The sequence below is a fragment of the Molothrus ater genome, chromosome 6 (genome assembly GCF_012460135.2).
Source record: "Molothrus ater isolate BHLD 08-10-18 breed brown headed cowbird chromosome 6, BPBGC_Mater_1.1, whole genome shotgun sequence".
NCBI lineage: Eukaryota > Metazoa > Chordata > Aves > Passeriformes > Icteridae > Molothrus > Molothrus ater.
Genome location: NC_050483.2, coordinates 32,503,608 through 32,528,626, shown reverse-complemented (window position 1 = coordinate 32,528,626; position 25,019 = coordinate 32,503,608). Strand labels below are relative to the sequence as shown.

General features: G+C 38.9%; 1 protein-coding gene across 2 annotated transcripts in view; it reads right to left on the bottom strand.

The window, feature by feature from the left end:
• The window catches only part of MEIS2 (Meis homeobox 2), a 173,506-nt gene that overhangs the window by 6,454 nt on the left and 142,033 nt on the right, over window positions 1–25,019 (bottom strand). For both annotated transcript variants that reach the window (XM_054515133.1, XM_036384269.2), the window contains exon 10: window positions 84–142. In XM_054515133.1, the coding sequence (XP_054371108.1) occupies window positions 84–142 (59 nt within the window). The remainder of the gene's footprint in view (window positions 1–83; window positions 143–25,019) is intronic.

Sequence of the window (25,019 nt, the reverse complement as noted above, 5' to 3'; positions counted from 1 at the left end):
ACCAGGTGATGGGACTCCTGAAGAATAACTTGATGAGGATTTGCGCCTGTGGGACTTGAATACAGATACTACTTGGAACTTGCCTGCTCGATTTGACTGGTCAATCATAGGCTGTACTATTCTTCTTCTGGCATTAATAAACCTGCAACAGAATACAAAGAATAGAAGTCCTTTCATCAGCTTGCTTCTCTGTTTTGAGAACACCTCTGCTTTAAAAGTGACAGGATTTTAGCGTGCTGTGGAAATGTGTTTTGCTTCACGTTGCTTTTTAAAAAGAGTATAATTTCACTTAAAAGGATTTTCCTCTAAGTGCTCAGAAATTGTAACTGGTAACACGCTTATCTTACTAGCCAGCTTAAAGCTGGATTTGCCAGAAGGCTTTGAACAAGTAAATGTGACCGAAAACTTGTGTTAAAAGACAATTGTTTCTTTAACTTCTTCTAAGTGGCTCAGATCCTGGTTAAAGTTCACAGGCTGGGAGACTTTCTTTTCCCCTTTCCATCTTAGGGATCCAGCTCTCCTTGCAGCTGGCCATAAATGAGGACCAGGCTTTGCCACTCCGTGCTTTCACAAGGTATCGTTAGGTCAGCAAAGCCATCAATTAGGCTGTCTGAAGTTTTATCACCAGCGCAGCAGCAATAAGTGCCGGCCCAGAAAGACTTCTGCTCTTCTACAACTCCTGCAGTTGGAGCCTGTAAAGGCAAGGGTCGTTTGGAGGTCAGTGCCAGCTGGGGGCCACCTCTGTGTCCAAGCGGGGACACCCCGTGCAAGGCGACCGCCTGCCTGCCCTCAACTCAGGCACCTTTCAACTCGTTAGAAACCCCCAGTCACAGGTACATGTGGTTAATATTAGGCCCAAAATAACCTTTTTTTTAATCTCAAACTGGGGTGGTTGCCGAGGCTTTTGAGCACTGGTAAAGGCAGTTAGTTGGCTGCAGAGCCTGGATTTAATTTTGCTAGTAATCCAAAAATAAGTGCTTGCATATTTCTTATTAGCTAATGCGTAGCAATCCACATCAGCACAAGCTAAGCTAAATTAATTTCCCTAAAATAATTTCAAAACTTGCCTATTCACAAAATATTTTTGAAAACAGGGCAATTTTCTATCACTCAGGAGCCACACTTGTTTTTGTCCTTTCTCTTTGTGTTTGAGAACACTTTGGAGCCTTCGTGCAGGTTTTGTGTGCTATTTCACAGCTCAGGCTTTCGCCTGGTGACCCTTAAGGAGTGCTAATGAAGTCGAATACTAGCGTTTAATCCTCTTCAGAAATACTAACATGCCCATCATCCAAAACAGCCTCCAATAATTGCCATTGGGCCCGATCCAACGCCTAGCAAAGTCTTTCAGTCAGCTAACTGAAAACTAAGTTCATCTGCTCATTTAGTAAATTGCTAGCCTTTATATAGCATCAACTCTGCAAGGCCTTTTGTCATGCTTCCCTCACTCCCTCCCACCCTCTGGTTAAATTCCTTCGCAGATAATAAAGGACGGTGGCACACCTTCGATTGCATCTTCTGTAATCACAGTGGTGGAAATTTCATTAGACAGATGCATAAATGCTACAAGTAACACTAAAGGGCTCTTTTGCATCTTTCTGTTTACATCCAAAAGACATTCTTTATTCTTTAGGAAAAGTACCATTCGGTTGTCAGAAATGTCATCCTGCCTCAGAATTAGTCATGACTTCAGCTATTAAAATAAAAACTCAGACACAGTCAATATATTTGTTTATTCCCTTCTGACTGTGGCACAGTGAAGGCATCACTGCCAGTTCTGTGATTTTGAAGTGTGTTTCCGTCCTCAGAGACAAAGGTCCCCGATAGGACTTATTTGCTGAGTTACTTTCCAGTAATGTTGCTGTGCTGACCAAATGGAGCCTGACCTGAACCTCCTCCATCCAGCACGCCTTTTATCAGCTAAAGTTAAGGCCAATAGAGATTAACAGGAAAGCCTGATAAGACTGTTTTCTCTTCTCCTATGAGCTTCTAATGGTGTATACAGATGGCAAGGTTTTAAAGAATGGAATGAACACTTATTTAGGCCTGTAAAAAATCACAGAAACACCCCCACACACACGCACACACTTTCCATCTTACTAACCCCTTTTCTTCAATCAGGCCAGTCTTCAGGAAAACCAAATTGGTCTTTCGGTTTTTTTTATTTAAACCCCAACCACTTTTATTATTTACATCTGGTGGTCCCCTTATTTATGTCCCTCTTCACTTCCCTGCATATACACCCTTGCTCACAGGGCTGCGAAGCATTATGGGCCTCAGCTCTCAGCAGGAGAACTCCAAACTGTCTTCAAACAAATAATTAAGGGGAAGGTTAAAGGTTCACCCAGAGGTCATATCTTTGGATACTCCTCAGAAAGTTTACATTAGTAAGAAATGGGTGCCCTCTGAAGTGTTCTTTCAATGGGCTCGCACAAGGCAGAGCATTAAGAAAATTCTACATCCTTAAGGGTTTCAGGTAACATCTGCTTTACCTCTGAGCACAGAGATTGGGATACTGTGCTCCAGCCTTACATAGTCTGATAGTCTCCACAGACTAAGCCTTTGGGACGGGTGTTGAAAACCCCATCTTGCTCAGCCATTGACTCCCAAAGGAGCATGGCCTTATTTTATCCTGCTGATGTGAATAAAGCCAGTCTTTCACTGCAAACTCTACCTAGAGGCAATTCACTAGTTGTTTTGGAAATGGGAGTTCAAGCCCTAAAAGAGAGTACTCCATATTTGTTTTCCTACCAAAAAAAAAGAAAAGAAAGAAAAAAAAAAGTGATAGCTCTTGGGTTTGATTTCCGATTTCATTATTTCTCCATTTTTCTTTTGCATATCTGCATAAGAGCAGGTGCAAGCAATGTCCTCTAGACCAGCGACAACTTCATCTAGAGAGAAGATACACTGATGTATACTTGAAAAGACATAGGAAAACAGGCTTTAGGCATCCAGGTAAATTTGAAATTCCATTTCTATCGCTCCTCTGAAAAATCTTGTTCATAAACAGCATCAGTTATACCCACCAGTGGGTATGTCTGAAAAATGACACATGAAATTATTTATATTTGCAAGATTGCAGGTGCAAATCAGACATACATTTCAGGTGAAGCTAAAAATGGAATCCTAGTTTCACTAGCAGTAGCTACATCATGTAATGCATCAGCACAATTGGTAGACAAGGGCATAGAATGCAGTGTTTGTGCATTATTATTTATTCCTTATACTGCCCCATAAATATGCACAGTGCATAATAGAGACGTAGAAAACAGAGTCCCTGCCCTAGCCTCTACGTTTTTTGAGGGCTGTTTTTGAATCCCTCAGAGAGCCATATCCAGGCCCTAAGTAAAGCAAAATACAGCCTTTCACACAGCACTTCAGTTTGTGCTGCAGAAACACTGATGTTATTTAGGCACAAATGTCTTCAAAAGGCATTAAGAGACAGGTGAAAAAAGAGAACACCAATGCCACTGTTTTCAGCATTATCTGGAACCCTATAAAAGAAGAATTCACAGCTCTGCTCCTGACACTAATTGCTTACCTTGTTCATACCCTTCACCCAGAGGCCAAAGATTGAATGGCCTTAAAAGATGAGTAAAATCTATCAAAAAGACATGGACTTCTTTGTTTCTCTGCTGTTAATAGTAATTCCTATTATTTGGATGAGAGCAGCAGTTAGAGGACCCAATGAAGCTCAGTCTTACTCCACCCCATGCTTCACAAGCACACTGTCCAAGAGAACTCAGTCTGAACAGATTTCCAGGCAAAGCCTGGGGGAGAGGAGAGACGCCTTCTCCCTGTTTGCGGAGGGGAACAGAGACAGAAGGAGATTAAGTGACAAGGCCAAAGTCATACAAGAGATCTTTGGCAGAGCCACACACCCAACATAGATTTCCTCAGTCCTCTTTCAGCGCTCCTACAATCTGCTATCCATATGCTATCTTTCCTTTGTTCCCCCAGCTTAACAGGCACACTGGCAGGGGACTGCAAAGAGAGCTCACATTGCCACTGTTTGTGCCTTACCTGCTGCGTAGATAAAGAGGGGTCATCAGCCTCCAGGGCTGTGAGGCAATACCTTCACAAACTCTACATTCATATGGTATTTGGTCCTCATTCCAGAATGATAAATGAGGTGTGTAATGTTGAGAAATACATGTCATTGACATAGCAGGCTCAATAAAAAACTCATTCCCAGCATTTTGCAAATGACAGATTACCAACCTTGCTTTTTCACATAATAGCCATTTGAATCGAAAGGTTTCTCGCATCTTGTATTTTTTCTTTAATTGCTAGCTAAAGCAGCCACATCTATTTCCTATAGCCAGAGTCTGTCTTTCTCACACAAGTAGTTCTGGTTACTTTTGCGGGACAGTTCAGGAAAGTACAAATGAACAAGATCTGGCTCAAAATGTACAAGAACGTGGACTTTTAAAGCAAGGCATTTCACTTTTATCTGCTTACAGCAAAACCCAGTAGTGCAATAAAGGTGCACTAGTGAATATGCAATGTAGTCTGGTGATTTGGTAGCACTGGTCCTAATTGGTTTCTACCATCAATAATTAGCATGACAATATAATCTAAATATATGCATTTAATCACATCTCTTCAAACAGAGACTTGGTTTTCTTTGTCTAAAATAAATATGCATTCTCTACTTTATAGGAAGTCCTGTAATTAATCTTCTTTTTATATTTATCATATTTTATCTCAAGTCATATAAAATGATGTTAAACTCAAATTTGCATAATACATTTTATTCTTATAATAAAATAATGTTCTGATAAAATCATAGAGACATATTTCTGCAAAGTGCAAAGGCAATAAATAGCAAATAGTGATCTCTTAATCTGCTTCTTCTAATCTGGCACACTCAAAAATAATTTTATTGTTGTTTCCACTGTCTTTTTTATACATAGTGTACATATATTTTGAAGCACCGTGACCGCACCATAACTGAATCTGCTTAAGAGCAGTTCTTGAAATGAACTGTTAGTGACTGTACTGATTGGCAATCAGAATCAGAAATCTCCAGCTTTACTTTATGGCTTTAATGGAAAATTCACTGTAAGAATGTAGGGTCACAACAGGTCTTGTTTCAGAAGGATAGAGTACATGAATGGTCAGGAACTATAACTCGTTCCCAACTGGGGGCCTAATCTGAACTCAAGCAGAGAGTGATATTTAACTCCCATCACTTGTCTGTATGTCTAATATCTTCTCTGAGATGAACTGGTGCCAAACGGAACCATTCTCGCCCCAGCAGCGTAGACTGCTCCCCATGAGAAACTGAGGAACAACATGGAGCCACCATGTACAACGCAAAACTTCAGTGTCAGTCTTCAATCTGGATTTCCACTTAAAATATCCATCCCAGAAAATGAGGTGCTAAAATATTGAATTTATTTAACAAACCAGCCACTGCATAAATCGGTTCTCAATTCTTTATGTGAAAACCAGAGAAATAAACAAATTTGTGAGATGAATTCACAATCAGTTCTTTAGAAGAATTAATGACAAGGAACGTGTTGACTCACTTTTAGCCCAAGACACTTCTGCTCTTAGACTTGCAAAGGACAGAAGTACTGAATGAACACTGTCATAGACTTAGTCACAGAAATAATAAAAATACAAGTAATGACAATAGTAACACTAATTTGAAGTCAGAATTGTTTGCTGCCATCTGAATAAAAAAAATAATTTAAAAAACTTTTTAGGTGCCCAGGGGGACAGTCTTGCAAGATTTTTCATAAACCTGCCAAGTGCAGATGAGAAGCTCAACTCTTATTAAATCTCCACAAATGGGAGCTGAGCTTGAAGAATAAATGGGGTCTAAGCACCTGCTTCAATGTTTTTGCTGAGTAAGAGTCTAAGAATGCATTCTAAAAAAGTAATCCAAGTGTTTTCACCTTGGATGGGGAAATAAATCCTTGCCTAAATGATATTTCAGTCTTTGGACTATGCACATGTCAGTGTTTAGCTCAAGCGCATATGCTACACTGATCCCTTGCTGCCCAAGAGTGCCCTAATTTTGAAGGGAAAATAACCAATGAACTAGTCACAAAATATGTTTTCCTAAGTAACCTAGAAAATTACTTCTTTGCCAAGCAGAAAAAATAATTTTAAAAGTCATGAGCTGCTCAGAGCACTCTGAAAGAATGCATTAGAAAAGACTAATTTACAGCAACACTTTTATCAATATCCACCCCCTGCCTTTACAGCAGTCTTTGTCTATCACCTAACCTTTAATCTGAGTAAGTAAAATTTATTTATCTTAGTTTATTTAACTTCTCCCTCCACTATGTATTCTAAATTGACAGAATTAGGTTCAGGCAGTATGTGTATGTACAAAAATAGTTGAAAAAGCCCTTGTTTATGCTTCACTGAATCTATGCCACACCTGGTTACCAACTCATATTTGCAGCATTCCTTATAGGAAATTAAAAAAGCTGACTTAGTCACCTGGAAATGAGCCATCTAAATAAGGCTTCCCTAAGTCATGAATATTAAGAAATGGAGTCAGTTATGCAATTGCTTTTGAGAGGAAGCAGGAGGGACAGGTCGGTTTATTCCCCGGCAAAGCCTCACCTAGTTTTGGACAGCCTTGTTAGACAAGGGGGGTTAAGGACTTTTTACACTGACTTTCTAAAGCTTATTCAGACACCTCACATCTGTCAAAGGTGTGATTCAAAGGACCTAAGTCACCATCGACTTGGTGAAGACTCCAGAAGATGACAGAGAACAACTTAACTGCGTGCCTGAGGCAGCCTGAGGCAGGTGCTAACCATCCCAAAGACTTCTGCCGCATCTTCCATGTTTACGGTCGACTTCCTAAAAATAGGTCTTGCCATTTGGAGCTGCCAATTGTTGGAAATCATGATTTTTCTCGTCCTGTAACTGTGAGACTGTCCTAAAAAAATCAGGAATTTAAACAGCACTCTTCCCAGTGTTTACTTTGTGAGTTTTTCAGTCATTGCGCCACATTTTTAAAACGCTCTTCTCAGCCACAAGATCTAGAAACTTACTTGATAAGATTCTCACATAACCATTGTCTCCTGGAGCTGGGACCTCGAATTAACATGAAACAACTTGAGCCTTGCGATAAAATCATGAGAATTGGCAAGACGCGCATCTATTCACCTCAGAGGAAAATCCACCTCGTGTAACTCTCGGTTACCAGATTACTCCTTGGGAGCACGGAGAAACGATTTGGCTCTGCCCAGAAAGCCGTGAGGGCTGTCACGGGGAGCACCCTCAACGCAGCACAACCCGGGGCAGCCGCCCTGCCTTCGCCCCGGGGCAGGGGTTTGTGCGCGGGGCCTTCTCCGGCAGGGAAGGAAAGGCTCCAGCCGCAGTCTGGGGCTCCCCACCAACCCGGCACCCGCACCATCGCCGGCCCGTGCCCGCAGCCCTGACAGCCCCGGAGTCCTCACAGGCCGCAGCCCTTACAGCCCCGCAGCCCTCACAGACCACAGTCCTTACAGCCCCGCAGCCCTCACAGACCACAGTCCTTACAGCCCCGCAGCCCTCACAGCCCCACAGCCCGCAGCCACAGCCCCGCAGTCCTCACAGCCCCCACAGCCCCCACAGCCCCGCAGCTCTCACAGCCCCGCAGTCCTTACAGCCCTCACAGCCCGCAGCCCTCATAGCCCCGCGCCAAGGCCGCATCCAGCCGTTCCATGGGGTCGGCAACAGCAGCGCTGGCCCAGCAAGAGCTATGCCTCCCGGCCGCAGAACTCGGCTGGCCTCGAGGTCCAGCCTGGGTGGCCCCAGGGGAGGCCTCCCGCTGTGCAGCAGGGCGCCATGAGGTGGGGCCAGAGCACCACTGCCGGGCCGGGGGTGCCGCTGCCCCCGCGGAGCCGGGCCGCGCCACGGCCCCGGCCCGCCTTTGCCCGGTACGCTGGGCGGGGAGTGTGCCTGGCGAGTGTGCCTCGGGAGTGTGCCTGAGGAGTGTGCCTGGCGAGTGTGCCTGAGGAGTGTGCCTCGGGAGAGTGCCTGGGGAGTGTGCCTCGGGAGTGTGCTTCGAGAGTGTGCTTCGAGAGTGTGTCTGGCGAGTGTGCCTCAGGAGTGTGCCTCAGGAGTGTGCCTCAGGAGTGTGCCTCAGGAGTGTGTCTGGCGAGTGTGCCTCAGGAGTGTGCCTCAGGAGTGTGTCTGGGGAGTGTGCCTCAGGAGTGTGCCTCAGGAGTGTGTCTGGCGAGTGTGCCTCAGGAGTGTGCCTCAGGAGTGTGTCTGGGGAGTGTGCCTCAGGAGTGTGCCTCAGGAGTGTGTCTGGGGAGCGCCGCTCCACGCACACCACTGCCGCGGGTGGGCACAGTTTTCCTCACGAGCTTCCAGCAAACCTCAATCTAATTGGAAAAGTATCATCACGTATTCCCCCTTGGCTGCTGGTGGGAAACGAGCGCCTTTTGGTGCATGCCACCTGAAACCACAGAACACATGCCGGAGGAGGCTGTTTCTCTTTTGACAGTGCCGTCATCTTGCTCATATAAGTTTTTTTTTTTTTTTTTTTTAACCACGCATCGTAAAAATGATCTTTTAAAGATACTTGAAAGGAAGGGAGGAGACAAACAGACATACTTCCTTAGCTATTCATATCTTACAGATAAAATGTGAAGTCAATAGACACAAGCCGTAGCATTTAACCTCATCCTGTGCTTGATTTATTGCAGATGGGAATCAACTAGAAACTGAATTACTTTGAAATTTTACTACTGACGTTAAAATTCCATGTTTGTATACATACGTCTTGTGGAGATGCTAAATACAATTTTAGCTAATTTGGCATGCTCTTTGATTTGCTAGCATTTAGAAACTCATGTTAAAGGTAGAAAACAAATCTCCTCTGAAATCTTAAGTAACTCATGCATTTAAAGATGTGTTAATTTGTCATCTTAAATTCCTAGGAAAATATTTTCAAAACTAATTAGGCTCCAACAGTCTTGAGAACGCAATCAGGAGTTGAGGTACCTCATTTTAGGTAACTTTAAAAAAAAAAACCCAAGCAAAGTGTAGTTTTTGAATAATATCACATTCAAGTACTTTACATCTATTTTAAACATCAATATTTAACATATTAATTTTTTAAAATCAATTCTAAATTGACTGAAAAGGAGAGTTGTCAACAAATTTAACATCTGTTTAACTTCCCTGATCAAATAAGATTAAGGCACTAATTCTCCCTTTTACCTTTCAGTGGAAACTACCTAAGTAGCAACTTGCCAAAAATGCATAAAGGTGTTTAGCAATTATGTAGTGGGTATGTTTGAAGAGATCAAGGTGCACTCACATGTCCTGTGCTATGGGTATCTCTGATTAGCTTGTCATCTACTCTGAAGAAGATGTAGCCCAACTCTCCTATACTATGTAACAGGCCAGCTGTTAGCTGTCTGTCAAGCACCTAAAGTGGACAAGTAGTCCAGGAGCAAAAATGTCACTCCTTTGATCTGGCAAGGAGCAGCTGCTGATTTATAGAGTAGGACTTTGTTCTTCCGTTCTATTTTACTTTCTTTCCTAAGGCAGAACCACAAAATCCAGCAGAAAAAAAAAAAGTGCCATTCTCTGCAACATCAACAAGCTCTGACAACTGCAACAGGGTTTTTCTTGGCCCTAACAAAGCTCTCAGGCATCTCCTTTGACGCTCACCTTTTTTTTTTTTCCTTCTTCTTTTTGCAATGCGGTAGTTATTGTTTAATTCAGCTTCTGTAAATGGAATGGACTGTGGCCAGCAAGCCTGGGGCATAAACACACCTGTATGAAAGAAGCCTTATTGTAGCAACCATCTACAACCAACCTGCACATGCACTACCAGTTTGTGAGTTCAGAAGGAATGTTCCATTTTCCCTAACAGTAAATTTTGCCTTAAGATAACTATTTTTTGTACCCACTGTCCTGTCTTGACCACGAAGAGTGTACACTCTTTCATTGTTATTAAAATCTGAAGGAAAAAAAAAGTGTATTTTTCTACCTGTCAACCAGGGAATGTCAAGAAATTGGATCCAAAGAGCCCACTTAAAAAAAAAAAAACCACAGCCAAAATATATTTATCGAAACACACTACTGAAAGTTTGAAAACTAGGATCCTAAAGATGTCTGTTCTGTTTCAAACATAGTGATGCACTTGCAAGCACCTCCAGCTTATACTGCTGCAGATTCTCCTCAAAAAAAGCATTTGGTGGAACAAGAACTCAGTAAGAAATAGCATTTGATGCAGCTAACCAGACTGCAGCACTGCCAGCCCAGAGTCAATGCTCATTCGTCTCTTAGAAGATGCTGAGCAGATTCTGTGAGGTGATTTGTTACTACACAGGCTGTTGGTCACCCATTGGTATAGCAAGAGGGTTTTCCTTTATTTCCCTTATGATCTGTTTTCAAGTTTATTAGCTAAAACCCCAAACCTATGGGACACAGTAAAAGGCTGCAGTATAATGCTGCTGAAGAGGAGAGAAGCTGTGTTTGACCCTGGTTTGTGTCCACACACATGCTGTGTTCACATTTCTTTATACTGTAACTTTAAAAACAGATGAAAAAGGGTTACAAAAACAAAGATGGGAAGAGGTGAGGGTGGTGGGGGCGACATCATGACTACAAGATCTTTTGCATATATGTTAGCTTGTGCAAATAAATAAGAGCTATTACAGCCAGAGCCCTAAGGGAGGCAGGAAAATGATGATGTACAGGATAGTATAAAATGATATATTAAAAACTGTGCTGTCAGTGTAACAATAGAATATTAAGCAAAAGTCCATAATAATTGGCAGATATTTAGCTGTAGACATCTTTCTTTGGTTGGTGGGTACTAAAGTATACGTGAGAAGAAAGAGAACTAGTTAGTCAATTAGAAGTAATGGGCATAAATAATACACTATGTGTAAATACATCTCCCCCTTTCCCAAGTTATAGCTCTTATCCGGGTACACCTAACAACCTCTCAGTAAGTCATACCTATATGCTGATATGCCTTGTGTTTTGCTCTTTGCTTTGTCTGGGTACTGGAGATTCTGCTTATGTAAATCTTTCTTCCTGTAGATACAGATGTTAAATGTTTTCACAATACTAGTGGCAAGACTTCATCAAACCAGAGGGTCTAATGTCTTAGTAGTTAAAGATGTGTCAACACCATACACACCATGAGACTGCAGCCATGTTATGGAATACATGCTTCACATGCTTCACAGTGATGAGTTGGTAGCAGAACAAGTGTGGAACAAGTATATTAAGAATGCTAAAATGAAGAGGTAAATATACAGTGTCATACTGGTGAAACTTTTGCTATCTCTCATCCCATCTTGTGTTCTCTGTGTTCCACATGAATCAGGGGGAAATGTTCTTAAAACATTTTAAAGAGTTTGTTACATATGAGTATATTTCATGGGTGCTTGTGTCTTAGTTGTAAGCCAGATGGTTTGGGATGGAAAAACTGAAAATTTCTGTGGAGCTGTTTCCTCAGCCTATCACTCCACATTCCGGGCTCTCATATTTTCTGACCTTTCTCTCTCCAGGGCTCAGTCTTGCTCCCTAGCCTACCTTGTTGGCTCCCCAGAGATAATGGCAACGTACAACTTGCAAGTCAGTGATAAATCTTGCTGGTGCTCTGCAAGGGTCCTAGATGGACATATATGTGAATGTTATACCATTTCTTATCTTTCTGCTCTTTTGAACAAGCTTCTGTCTTCTGAACAAGAAAGGACTGAAACCTTGAAGGTTTGCTCTTTCTAAAACATTTGAAAGGCTGGGTTCTCCTGATTTCAGTACTCAGCTGGCTTATGGGTAGAGCAGAACATTGGAGAAGCCTGTGCAACATGGCTTTCCCAGCTAAAGGGAGCTCTTCTAATGTATTTTTCTTTCTTCTATTAAAGGATGGGTAGCTGGAGATGTTTTTCTTAATGTTTTTTTAAATAGCTCATTTGAAAATTAAATCCTACCACAGAAAGGAACTTGAATTGTATTTCTTCAGTCAAAACTGGCTAGTTCTGTACTGTGTTCCACTATCTCATATTTTGCATACAATTGAGATACTTGTCATGAAATTAAACCAAATCTATATAACCTATCTAATATTTACCTTTCTTTCTTTATGAGAGCAGTTTGGAAACTGTGTGTGATCTTACATAATTTTAATAACTGGTTGCTGATGGATTTCAATATTAGCTCTGACTGTTCTGACTGATACGATGTTGAGGCTTAATTTTCAGAATTTCGCTAATTGTTCCTCACTGCGTAGGGGTAAAGGCATCTAAGAATATGTATATAAACCTGCATTTGAGCCCACAAAACTGGTAATGGTCAAGTACTCAAATGTATAAGGCAAGTTTTCAAAATTATCAAGTTCTGTTTTCAAGATCATCAAAGGCTCTGTAAATCTTATCCCAATTGTTCAGTGAATTTCTGAGTTAGAAGGCAATAATAGCAAATGAGTGTTGACATTAATGCCTAAATTGTAGGTGATCTGCTCTCAAGAAATTTTCTGTCTCTGCTTAGATGTTCCAGGAATCACCAGAAGGTGGACTTAGATACCTAACTACATTTCTTTGGTCAAAAAAAAAAAAAAAGCCTTCACTTAACACTGAAAATGCCTAAATTCTTTAGGCATGTAGATTTCTACTTTTTAATATCCCATCCCACCATCATTTCTACTGCTGTATATTTGTGTTTCCTAACAGTCAGTTACTTTCTGCAGTAACCATCCTCAGTCTCTGAGTGTCTCTTAGACACTCATGTCCTGTCAGGATTCCTATGACAGACACCTTCCTAAGACAGACATCTTAGGACAGGCCTTTTTGCCCTTATAATAACAGAGATAAATATCTTTCCTTTTTAGCTGACACCATTATTATCTTACTGTTTATCTGGAAAGAAGGAGATCAAGTTTTACCTCCCTCTCCTGCTTGATTTGGAACACAGACATGAGCATGGGTCCATCACATTCTAAAAGAGTATCTGAATCACCCACAGAGTCATTACAGTAAACAAAGTCCTTTCAGTTCATGTTCTGAAGATGTTCCACCCGAATTAAGCAATTTTACAGCCATAATTAACCAGCACTTAACTTTCACACATCTGAAGTTGTAGCCTTAACCAAGAGGCTGTACAGTCAAGCCCATGTTCTTAATTAATTTTGTTCTAGTGACTAGTCATTACATACACAAAATAACTGGGAACAACAAAGGCATGATAGTGAAGAAGAGTAAAGATGAAGCATTATGTTCAATAGCCCATTGATTGAGAAACTCAACTCAATTGGAACAGTTAAGACATTGATTTAAATCAAGATGAAGAGAAGACCTGCAAACATATATTTTATTTAACAAGCGAATTTTCTAGCCATTGAGCCATTGAGGATAGCACTCCCTCTACCCCATTTGACTCTTTCATGTAAAGCTTGGTATGGCTGATGTACGACAAGAACTTTGGCTGAGTTTGGCCCTTGGGGAAGTTTGGCCCTTGAGGCAAGGCTGATTTTGTGTTGAAGGTTGTGTTGCTGTGGAACAGGTTACTGTCCATTTGTCATTGTATACGTATTTGTGTTCCTATTCTGTCCTGGAGGTCCTTTACATAATAAAATAACCAAGGACAGAGCAATATCTCACTTTACCAGTACTGCTAGAGCTACAGTTCCATATTTCTCAATTATAGCCCATTCTAAGCAGATTTGTGCATGCTCACCAGTGGAAAAAAGTGTGCGTAGACTAAAAGTTCTTAAGCTTCTTGGGACTAGATAGCAACTAGATGATGCTGGAAAATTCAGAGGTTGCAAAACTTAAACTGAAGATTTCAGGGTTTGTGCTTGACACTCATATGCAACTCAAATGTGATACATATCTAACAGATACATATATATTAATGAGGAAATATTTTATAAAATATACTACACAGGTCTTTTATTGTGGTTTAATTAGTCCATAACCCAATATTATAATAAAACTTTCATAAGAAGCTCAAGCCAAGTTTTACAGCATCTTTAACCAACCATTGAAAGAAACACAAAATTTAAGGTCAATACAAATATTATGTAAAAGAAACAAACAAACAAAAAAAAAAAGCCAGGGAAAAAAGAAAAAAAATGCACCAAATTCACAGGCAGCATCTTCAAATGAAATAGTTCAGCATCGTACTTTCATGCACAAGAATTTAAAAATTAATTTGATAAGAAATTAACTCTAAATGGAACAAAAGCAATGTTTTTATTTGAATTCATTGTCCAAACTGAAGAAAACTTACAAACTACAAATGCAGAAACCCATTCAGATTGACTAGTAAAGGAGAATTAAGTTTCCATTTCCTTTTCTTAATTCTTCCCCAGTAGTTATAAACAGTCTTTCCAGTGTGACTATAGTATCATCCACAAAACTTTTAGCAACATCGTAATGAAAAAAGCTATGCAGTATATCTTCATAAATCACATAAAGTTTAGCAGACCCTAGTAATTGCCACATATGTTTTAATTCTAGTAAATTCTAGCCTAAGACAGCATAGCCTGTGGTGTCTCACCTGAGTTCTCGGACATGTTTAGGAAGTGCACTAGCTCTTTGAGTCAGTGAAATAAATAAAAACAAATATAGTGGTCAATAGGCAAAGAAAAATTTAGCACTCTAAATGGGTTTTGACAGAAGCCTGAGTTGGAAAATCCACCTGTATTTTATGTATGTCACTTAATCAGTTTTGCTGAGATGAGTAGTCCAGTTAGCTGCCTAATTTTTAATGCCTGATAATATGTGTTCCTAGTTAAAAAAAAAAAAAAAAAAAAAAAAATCTAGAGGACCTGTATTCCTTTAGTTTGAGAAACCAGGGTCTATAAAAGAACAAATATGAAAATATCATAATGTGAAATTCCACAAATTTCACAGTTCCATGTACCTGATTGCTAGGACAAATCTAATGCAAAAATTTGCAGCTAAGATGGGTGCCTACACTTCATTTTCAAGTGTAGTAAAAAAACAGATAAAAATTGAAAAGAGAAAATCTTTTTGGGCATGTTTTGCATCCAGACCAAAATGCCCTATTTAATCCTTCTGCCAAATTTATTCCAAGTGCTACCAAGATCATGCTTGTTTTTTTTCCAATATAGCACAGACCTATAATAACTGCTTAAGCATGCCATACAGTATTAATCTTCCTCATGAACGCTGTCCCAAACCAGTTTCCATGGAGAGAAATTAAGAGGTATGTACAGGCAAAGGAGAAAATATATGGCTAGCCCATGATACAGAAAGGCTCTTTAGATACAGAAAGGCTCTTCAGATAGGAGCTATGGTAGAAAGGAAGTATTTTTCAACTGAGATTGTTGAATTGAGGGGAGGACAGCACTAAACCAAGTGAGAAAAGAGGACAATGGGGGGGGGGGGGGGGAAAGAGACATCTATGTTGAAGTATGTTTCAACATTTTTTAAAGACAATTTTGAAATTGATCCAGAAAAGGAGGGAGGAAGGTTGCCTAAAGTGCCTAAAGTAGGAGGTGATTTTTTTTTGATGTGTGTGTTAAGCACCAGCATTTGATACATTAAGGGGGGATATACTATGACTTAGAGTCCTGGGAGAAGGGGACTGCAATTGTCAAGGCGGGAAGAGATGAAGGCAGAAGCAAAAGAGATGTTTTGTTGAAGTGGACATAGAAAAATGGGTGGACACTGGAGGTGTGAGAAAAAGTGGGTTTGGGACAGTGGGAATGAATGTGTGAGGAGTATCAAGAAGTAAAACTCATACTTAAGAATGTGTGATAGATTAATGTTGCTCTGGGTTCACTGTCAGTTTTGTTTGCCAGGTTATAAACCCATATATATATATAAATATATGTATATATATATATATAAAATGATACTAAACATGAACTTCATTTAGAGAATACTCTGTTTACTGTAAGTTTGTTAGCCAAGCAATCTGCAGTAGCTGCAGCTGTGGCTTGTTCCATCTCATCAGTAATTTTAACTCTAATAGTCATTAGTGTGAAGCTTTCCACAGTATTTTAAAGTGATACTTTCCTCTCAGTTCTTGAGTTCTGTTCTGTTTGAATAGACTGTGTATCCTTTAACATCTAAATCATTTTCTCTGAGAATCATCACAACACAGCTACACTTTGGAACAGAAGATGTCAATGTAGTTCTGATGAATGTCTGCAATATTTATTAAAAAATCCCCCAAACAAACCACAAACCCAAAATGTAGCTTTGAACAGTTTATGATTATCTGTAATCAATATCTTTCTCCATTATATAGTCCAAAGAACCAAGTCCTGAAACAGCATGCATCTCTGTGAGAGGATGTCCTCTACATGCCATCAGTTGTTGAATCCTCTCTGTTGTGTGTGGAGCATGAAATAGGCAATAGCTTATGATTGCTTTAAACAGTGTTTGCCTGCCCTATGACTTTTCAAAAGATCCCAGGATGAGGTTAGCATGATAAAGAGCTTGATTTCTCTAAGCAACAGTTATTCAGACTGACATCACCTATTCATTTACTGGGGACCATACAAAAAATATAAAAATAATGAAAAAGACTCAACAGTTAGACTTAAGTCTGAAGGGGCATCTCCACTATCATTACCACCAAGTGCATAAAACCTGAGCTCGATGTTGGCCTACTTAAAATTACTATTTTGCTGTGAAGGGTTGGAAAAGCAATTTATAAAATGATGAGGTAAAAGTAAGAGAAGTCCCATTAAAAGCTTTGTCTTTTCTTTAAATGAGAGCAAACAGAGTAGGACTGTTTGAGTTTGAACCATTTATTACCTTTGTACATTTGTCTTTCTTAACTTCTGTTAATTGATTAGATTTCCCTTAGAAGTAAATGTTCATTGATAGATAATTGTATCGTTGTGGCTTCTTATTGGGGAAAAGTATTACATCTGCACACTTAAGACAGATAAAACCAGATGGATGTATCTGCCTGTCCATCAATCTCTGTACTCAAGAAGCCTGTGGGTATTTTTAGAGAATTTAAATCAGTTGCAAACAAAAGGGGCATTTTAAAGAAGAAAAATACACTTAATTAAAAAGATGTCAAAATTATTTTATTGTCAACATCCACAATATCTGTGACATGGTGATGTTGTGTAACTTGAATGCCAGTTTTGAGAACCATAATGAGTAGCTATTAGAAAAAGCAGGGACTTATTATTAGTATCCCCACAGAGTTATCTTCTAAATTATTTATACTTGCAACACTTTCACGTAATGGCAGTTTTAAATTCAAGCAAACAAAGCAAACCACACAATAAAGAGAGGGGAAGAGAATTGTACAGAAACCTTTTCTGAATATATGTAGTTAGAAAGGCGAGTCAAACTCATCAGATTTTGTTTCCTACTCAAATTCTCACGAGATTTGCAATAGACAACATCAAAGCTTTCTGGGGTTGTGTCACCTTGATAAAGGATTGAACAGCACTGTATCTGTTTTATGTCTCACATCTAAAATGTAAAGGAATGCAACTTTATTTGTCTGGTGCAAGTTTGCTTATTGTCTTTGAAATTCCACAGCAGACCCTCCACAAAAAGCTTAACTATCAGAAGGGTGCAAATAACACCAGAGCCTTGTGTTGTCTTACGTTCATCCCTTAGGTTATGGTGCTAGGTTTGCATAGGAGTTGGGGGGAGCAGCAGGGGAGGATTGTTAGTTTTATATAAACTTAGCATTGCGAATTAATGATTCTGCTTTCCACACATGCTTTACTAATACACAGTGTGATGATTAACACTTCAGGAGTCAATGATTTTCAGAAAAATTGAGGTGGGATGCCTTTTTTTTTTAAAAAAACCCCTTCAGCCAAACTCAAGTCTGCTCAGTGCAGAGATAATTTGAGTTAAATTGAAGAGAAAATAGCTGAGGCTGAAGACTCTAATGGTCTCCTTCTGATCTTAAACTGTTTGCATTTATGAAGATATAAAGATCATCCTGTTCACTTTCCATTAACCAACCTATGAAGTTTTGTCTTAACCATCAAAACAAATTCCAGATGAAATCACTTTCTTACTAGATTACTGATCAGCTACATTTGGTTATTTTAACAACTAATTTCTACTCCACAAAAAGGAAAAACCCCAGCATGTCTTTTCCCCCTGTAACAAAAGTATGTAGCTAAATATTCCCAGCTTTTTGTCAGTCATAATAGAAGCAGGTTTTAAAAGTACCCAGTTATTCTGAGTGCCTCTTTTTCTGGGCACTTGGTTTAAGGTTCCCAAAATAAACACACAATGAAATGCTAGCCTTCTTTTTAAGCAAAAAGAACCTCACATGTACTAAAAATGTTATTTGCCTTATGCTACTTCAGTTGCTCAACAGCCCCCTCATTGATTACCGTCGAGTTACATTAGTTTAAAATTGGAGTAACTGAGTAGTGGATCAGGTCCTATAGTCAGACATATGTTTTCCACTAGATAATGGCTACTTATATATTTATGAATTTTAAAATGCTTTTCAATTCAATTATCATTGTTACTGTGTGCAGGAAGTAAAGAAGTAAATTGCAACCAAGCTTTCAGGGGTTTATTCCCTTATGAAGCACTTATATTTCAAGTGTCAGGGGAGGGCAACTGTATAGTGCCCTCTACATAATAAATGACAGTGTTGAATATTCTTAATGTTTTTCTGTTTGTGGTTTTAGGGACAGAACTATTACCTGTTGCTATGTAAAATATAGTAAAGGACACTGTGCTATCATGTCTTTAACCAAGCGGCACAGAAACTTTCAAGGAGGTTCAAAATAATTGCTACTCAGATCTATTCTGTTCTGATCACCCCTAGAAACAGAAAGTACTCACAAAGTGATAAACAGCTTTCAGACAAATGCATAACTCCAGTGTCAACTGGAGTTATGTGCAGACACTCAGAGCAGAAATAGTATATAGCTCTCCATTCCTGAACATGACAGTCATAATAAACCTTAACCTCAAAATTCCCTGCTTTCCTCAACCACAGCTAAAAATGCTACACACATTTATACCATCTAATGAACCAGACATTAAAAGATAACCACAGATCTATACCAGTAGACTATCAGGAAGAGAAGTGTGAAGTGAATACTTGCTCATTACAGTATCATGGTAGTTATGAAAAGGAAAAACCTAATAAATCACTGTTGTCATCCTTCAGCAAGAGTAGGGGATAGTCTGCCATTGGAGGTCCCACCAGCTACTAAAATAACTGCTTGTAAAGTGGATAGAGCAAACATATAATGCAAAATCCTTGGGGACAGAAACAGACTCACCTGTGGTGAACCTGGAAAAAAATGATGGATTTTTATTTTACTCTTCTTTGATGGCAATACAAAGGAAGGAGAGACTATGGAGTGAAGGACTTAGAGTGCATTGTGTCTGTTTTTGAAGTCAGTTACCTACTCTCTTTCTTAATGTGTATAAACCAATTAATAGTAGATGATGAGTCTGATTATGAAAAGAAGGGAAAGGTATAGGACTTGTTCTTTCAGAGGCAAGTAAATAAAGAAAGAGTAGGAGTGAGTGGAGTTTAGAACTGACTCCTTTTCCACCCACACCTCCTTGAAGCCAGGGAAACATCCAGCACTGAAATGATCAAAGCCTATAGCAAATAGTGGTCAGTAATGAATACGTATCATCATAATGAGCAAACACAAAGAACAAAACTCTGCTATTGTTGTGCCTCAGAGATATATTTCATGCTATTCCTAGAGTTTCACTAACAACCAAACCCCTAGTCTATCTGATGCTCAGTTTCCTATTGATTGATAATAATTATTTCTTCCCTGTCTCACCTCTCATTTTCCTTATTTTGACATGATACGTTTTCTATTGTTTTTGAGATAATTAGACAATAAGGGGCACAAAAATATCTGGCTACTAATATATCCATTCCTCTACACTGCGCAGGATTTGCCTTCCTCTGATTGAAATTATGACAATGGCTGAGGGCCTGATTGCACTAGACTCTGGTTTACAATTTGTTCTGTAACTGTTATTCACATAACTTTCAAAAGTCTTTCTAAGATTATTTTTTTATGTGGATAATTAGAATGATATTTAAGAATTCTAATCTCATATAAATGCTCAATCAAAACACATTTTTTCCTGTGAGCTAAAAATGTCTAGATTTCAATTTTGATTCTCAAAAGAATGTTATTGTTCCTGCAGGACGTGAAATGGAACATAAAAGAGTACTTTACCTCACCATTTGAATGGGATAAATTTTTTTCTCCTCTTTTTTTTTTTTTTTTTAGAGTGTTTAATTGATTATTGTTGTCTGGGCTTTTTTTTTTTCTTATTATCTTTATCTTCTTCTCTAAGTGTGGATTTACTGCTTTTAAAAAATCTACAAAAAGATTATTGTCCTCATTTTGTGCTTTTTATTTTGTATATTTAAATCCTAAATAAAAAATAGACACTTTCAATTTCAGGACCTAGTCAGTTAGCTGTCTCTATTAAGGCACTACCCAAGATAATAACAACTAATTCTGACTGTATGATGTGTATTAAAAGAGTCACCTTTTTTTTTTACAAGCCACAAAACAAATGCTGGTAATTTACTTTTGGCAAGTACTGGTAGGAACTGGACTAAAACTTAGAGCTGAAATTGCAAATATTTTGGCATATGAAATACTTTCTCATCCATAAGATAAACCTTTTACCAAGTGGTAGATGGAAAAATTACAATGTCCTCATGACTGTCTAGGTTAATGCTTCCATCAGAAAGGGGGGAGGAAATAAAAGGGTCTAAAAAAGCCCAATAAATAATCTTTTACCATTGCAGACAGTAAAAGAAATGAAATTCAGCAATCAGAAAGAAGAGGGGGAAAAAAATGACCCCTGGAAGTGGGAGGGCAGTATATAGAGATACAGAAGGAATTTACTTCTAAAGGGTGCACAGAAAAGTCATACACCCGAAATGACTGGCTCTTGTTCAAATACATTTGTGGGCAAACCCACGTTTTGTGTTGGAGAAGCACAACTTAAACCAGAATATGGCAGAATGTGGTATCTCCACGATCATGTTTCAATACAAGTTATTAGAATCCCTGATTTAAAAAGGAAAAGAGCATTGATGTACACCTCAGAAATTGTGGAAGCAGGTAAAACAACTTTTTGCGCTTGTGATGAGAAAATACCTGTACTTCCCTGCATTTTGTTTTACTTCAGCTCTATTTAGTTTTAATCTAAGTCTAATTTACGGGATTCTTTCAGATACATTTCCTATTAAGCAGATGAACTTGAGATTCTTTGTAACGTGTGGCTCATTTGAAAACAAATGCCATTATCTGTCCGATGAAGTGAACGCCATGGAGAGGGATATCAAAGTCAATTCACTTTGGCTTCTAGTGAAAGAAACAAAGGCCAACAAAAGAACGAGAGGTGCAAGTATGCTGAAGTGGCACTTGAGGACACGGTTTAGTGGTGAACATGGTGATGGTGCTAGGTTGACAATAGAACTTGGTTGTCTTAGAGGCCTTTTCCAACCTTAGCAATTTTATGATTCTATGATTCTGAGTGTCATGATCCAGCAGTTTTCGGGGACCTAGTTCTAGGCCATCACAGGAATGGTAAGTCTGATTTTCCCTGGTTTTGCACTATGTAAAACCTCTCAATGACAGCAAAGTTTCTGTTCATTTACTTTGGGACAAGCAGGAGTTTTATTGGATCAGAACCTCCCAAAATTTGATATCATATAGGTCCCTTCCAAATCAGAATATGCTACGATTCTATACAGTATATAAATTGCAGGCACAGTAACTATTGGACCTCGGAGGAAGATAAAAGTAATAAGCATCATGTATCCTCTTTCTTTTTCCTTTAAATAAAATTATTTTATGTATTTGAAGATTATAAGTAAACAAATTGATTAAAGAAGTCATTGCTTCATTGCCAGGTCATTTTTTCTTAATCTTGAGATTCACAGCAGAAGTGAAGCATGCATGCCAGAGCACCTTCTGATTTATCTGACACTGATATTTTTTGCATATTTTACAGTGGACGGAGACAAGAATATTTATGCCCTTTTCTGAGCATGCCCAGTGTAAGCAAAAACTACTGTGTATCCACTGAAACGATTCATATTACAGGTAGCTTGCATCCCCTTAAATGACTGTTTCTTGGAAGTAAGTTCTTGTGCAAAATCAGGGTCAGAGTAGACTATTACAGACCAAGCATCAAGAACGTGTGGGGAGGCACATTGCTGGAGAGGAGTCTGTGGGATAATTCCCCACTGTATTGTCTCCCTGGTGGTATATCCTGTATTACTACTGCACATTGTTCATTTAAAATCACCACATACAGCAGAAACAATTCATACACCCCAAATTTGCTGGAGTAGATGTTCATAAAATCTGTGCCCTGAGCTCGAGATAAAACACCTGTGTCAGGTACAGGTTTTGTAGTGTGGCTTACAGATGCTTCTCTGTGATTTCATGGGCTGGTGAATAGTGAAGACTATTATGCTGGCAAAGAGTACTGAGGGCTGTAACAGCTTTGTAGTGGTACAAGTGTTACTGTAGGTATTTTCAGTCATTTGTTATTATCTTCATGTCATGAAACATGAAAAAAAGGAAGAGATGGACACAAACTGCTGCAATCTCTTGCAGGAAACTGCCATATGCCTATGGATCGTCCTGCAAAAGCTCTTTGAGTTAGTTATTTCAAATGCTATTTGAGGACTGATTCATAATTCAAAATTGAAATCTGTGGAAAAACTGCAGCTCACCCCAACAGACTTCAAAACAGGGACACAGACAATCAGAAGGAGAGACTCAAGGAATAAAACTACTTTGAAAATTTCATCTTAATTTGCCCCAACCACTGCCTTGCTTAGATTACCTACAGAGGGACCCAGTGTGACTTTCTGGGAAAGCCAGAGAATGAAGCAGCAAAATGTATTTATAGTTAGGAGAATTTTTTTTTTAAATAAAATGTTTTTATGCTATGTTAATGCTTTTCCACCTAACATATTTTAGTGAGTTTTTAAATACATTTTTATCTTATGCTATAATATGTTGTCACATAACACAAAAATATGTTAGTATGATATTCCAAGAACAAGCTTTTGCACTTTTTCACCAGCTCAAATTGTTGTTCAGTGTTTCAGTGTTTAATTACTGTTTGAGCACCTCTGTGGAAGCACACAGCTCCATCTCAGTGCTACATTCTGGTATCTGTATGCTGTTTACATGCTGAATCCACTTCCTGACTTCACTATTGATACTTATTGTCAGAAAGGCTGTGCAGACTATTACAATCTTGTCAGGTGATTGAATGCTTTAGGTGACAGATTTCCAAAACTATCCATGAACATAAAACAGATATGTGCATTGTATTTATAAAAGTATGTGAGGGTTTCAAAGTTGATCCACCTACTACATGGATGTGGCACACAGTGAGCTTTGCATCTCAGCTGGAGATTCTAGGAGCTGCCTTATTATGACTAATAAGTCTACAGATCGGGTGTCCTGGACTAGTTCTCCAAAAGAGGAAAACTTCTGAAGTTTTCCAGAAGTTTCTGAGTAGAGTTGTACGAAATACTTGCAGTAAGCACAATCAAATAAAATTAATGTAATGCTGGATTTCAGCAGAAAAAACACACCTCAGCCAAGGTTCATAAAGTGATTTTGGACTCATCTTTCATTTTACTTTACTATCATGTCACATTTCAAATCTAAAGGAACTGTTGTAGTCAAACTGATGCTCAAACCAGCACTGCTTCTGGGTTTGTCTGTGATTTTTGGAGAGGAAAAAAAAAATACATTTAAGCTGGAATTTTGACATACACAAATAAACAGAAAGTCGTGTGGCTAAGGAATAAAGTTCTTCCTCAGAACTGCTTTTATGCAAACATGACCCTCCAGAACCTCAATGAGCCAAAGACTGTTGAGGCTTGCTCTCCCTGATTTAGCAGTTTACTTAAGCTGTGCCTGTCTATAAGCATATGGATAACTTCATTAACATGACTGAGAGTTAGGCAGGTGCTATGACAGCCTAATGGAGTTAGGCCTTGTCTGAAGAATGAGTTCTGAGTGTTTGTTCTTGAATAAGTCAGCCAACAGTCATCTTGGCTTTTGCTGAGCAGACTACTTTGTCCTTTGTTATCAGTGGCCTTTGACTAAACTTAGCAATAGGATACTCAGCAAGATTAAAAATTTTTGGTTTTACATAAAATTATTTTAGCTTCTTATAATTGCGTCCATAGACATCAATCATGATTTTATTAAAAAAAAAAAAAAGGCTAAACTAATGATTCAGTTCAGGAAAAAACATCTGTGAGTAAGATGGCATCTACTTTTTGTCCATAAGAGAGTAAAGTCTGAGAAATGAGTGATCAAGCAAAAGGCTTATGATACTGCAAGTAACTGAGAAAAGGTCTTGAATCAAATAAGTGGCTTTTTCCTGAGTTCACTCCCTAGATCTGAGTAGCAAGAACTCCAAGGGATTAGCAGTACTACATCTTTCCCTCCAGAAAGCAATATTGTTCTCCTAAGTGAACTCTAAGCTACTGTGCCTTCATTTCTCTCCTCATTACAGCTCTGATTGACTAAACTACTGGGTTTGAATAGGCACTGAAAAGTTAAAGTTGAGAGAAAGAAAGACAACATGCATGGATTGACTGCACCACATTCGACCTTCACAAAAGTGTACAGTGTTAAGGAAGTTCCACACGGTTTTAAAATTAATAGAAAAATCCTGATTTATTTTTCAATATAAACCCCAGAAATATACTCAGTGTCTTCCAAAGCGCTTCCTGGCTGCTTTACAGGACACTCTGCCCATCAACATATAATATATTCATTTTTGAGATATACCGTTGCTTTTAAAATGTAGGTTTTGTTTTCCTTTGCTTTGTTCCCTCCATGTAAAATGGAATATTCTTTCTACACAGGGAAAGCAGTCTTTATTAAACTTGCAGGCTTACAAATGAACAAGGCCAGACAATGTAAAGAGCTGAAGAAACTTTTTTGGGGGTTGATTTATGTTGAAACAAGCAAGGGAAATACAGCATATTTTATATTGCTTTATAAAAGATGGTTTATAAAAAACCCTTCAAAATGCAATGTTTTGAAAGCCACAATGAAAATGAATTTTTGA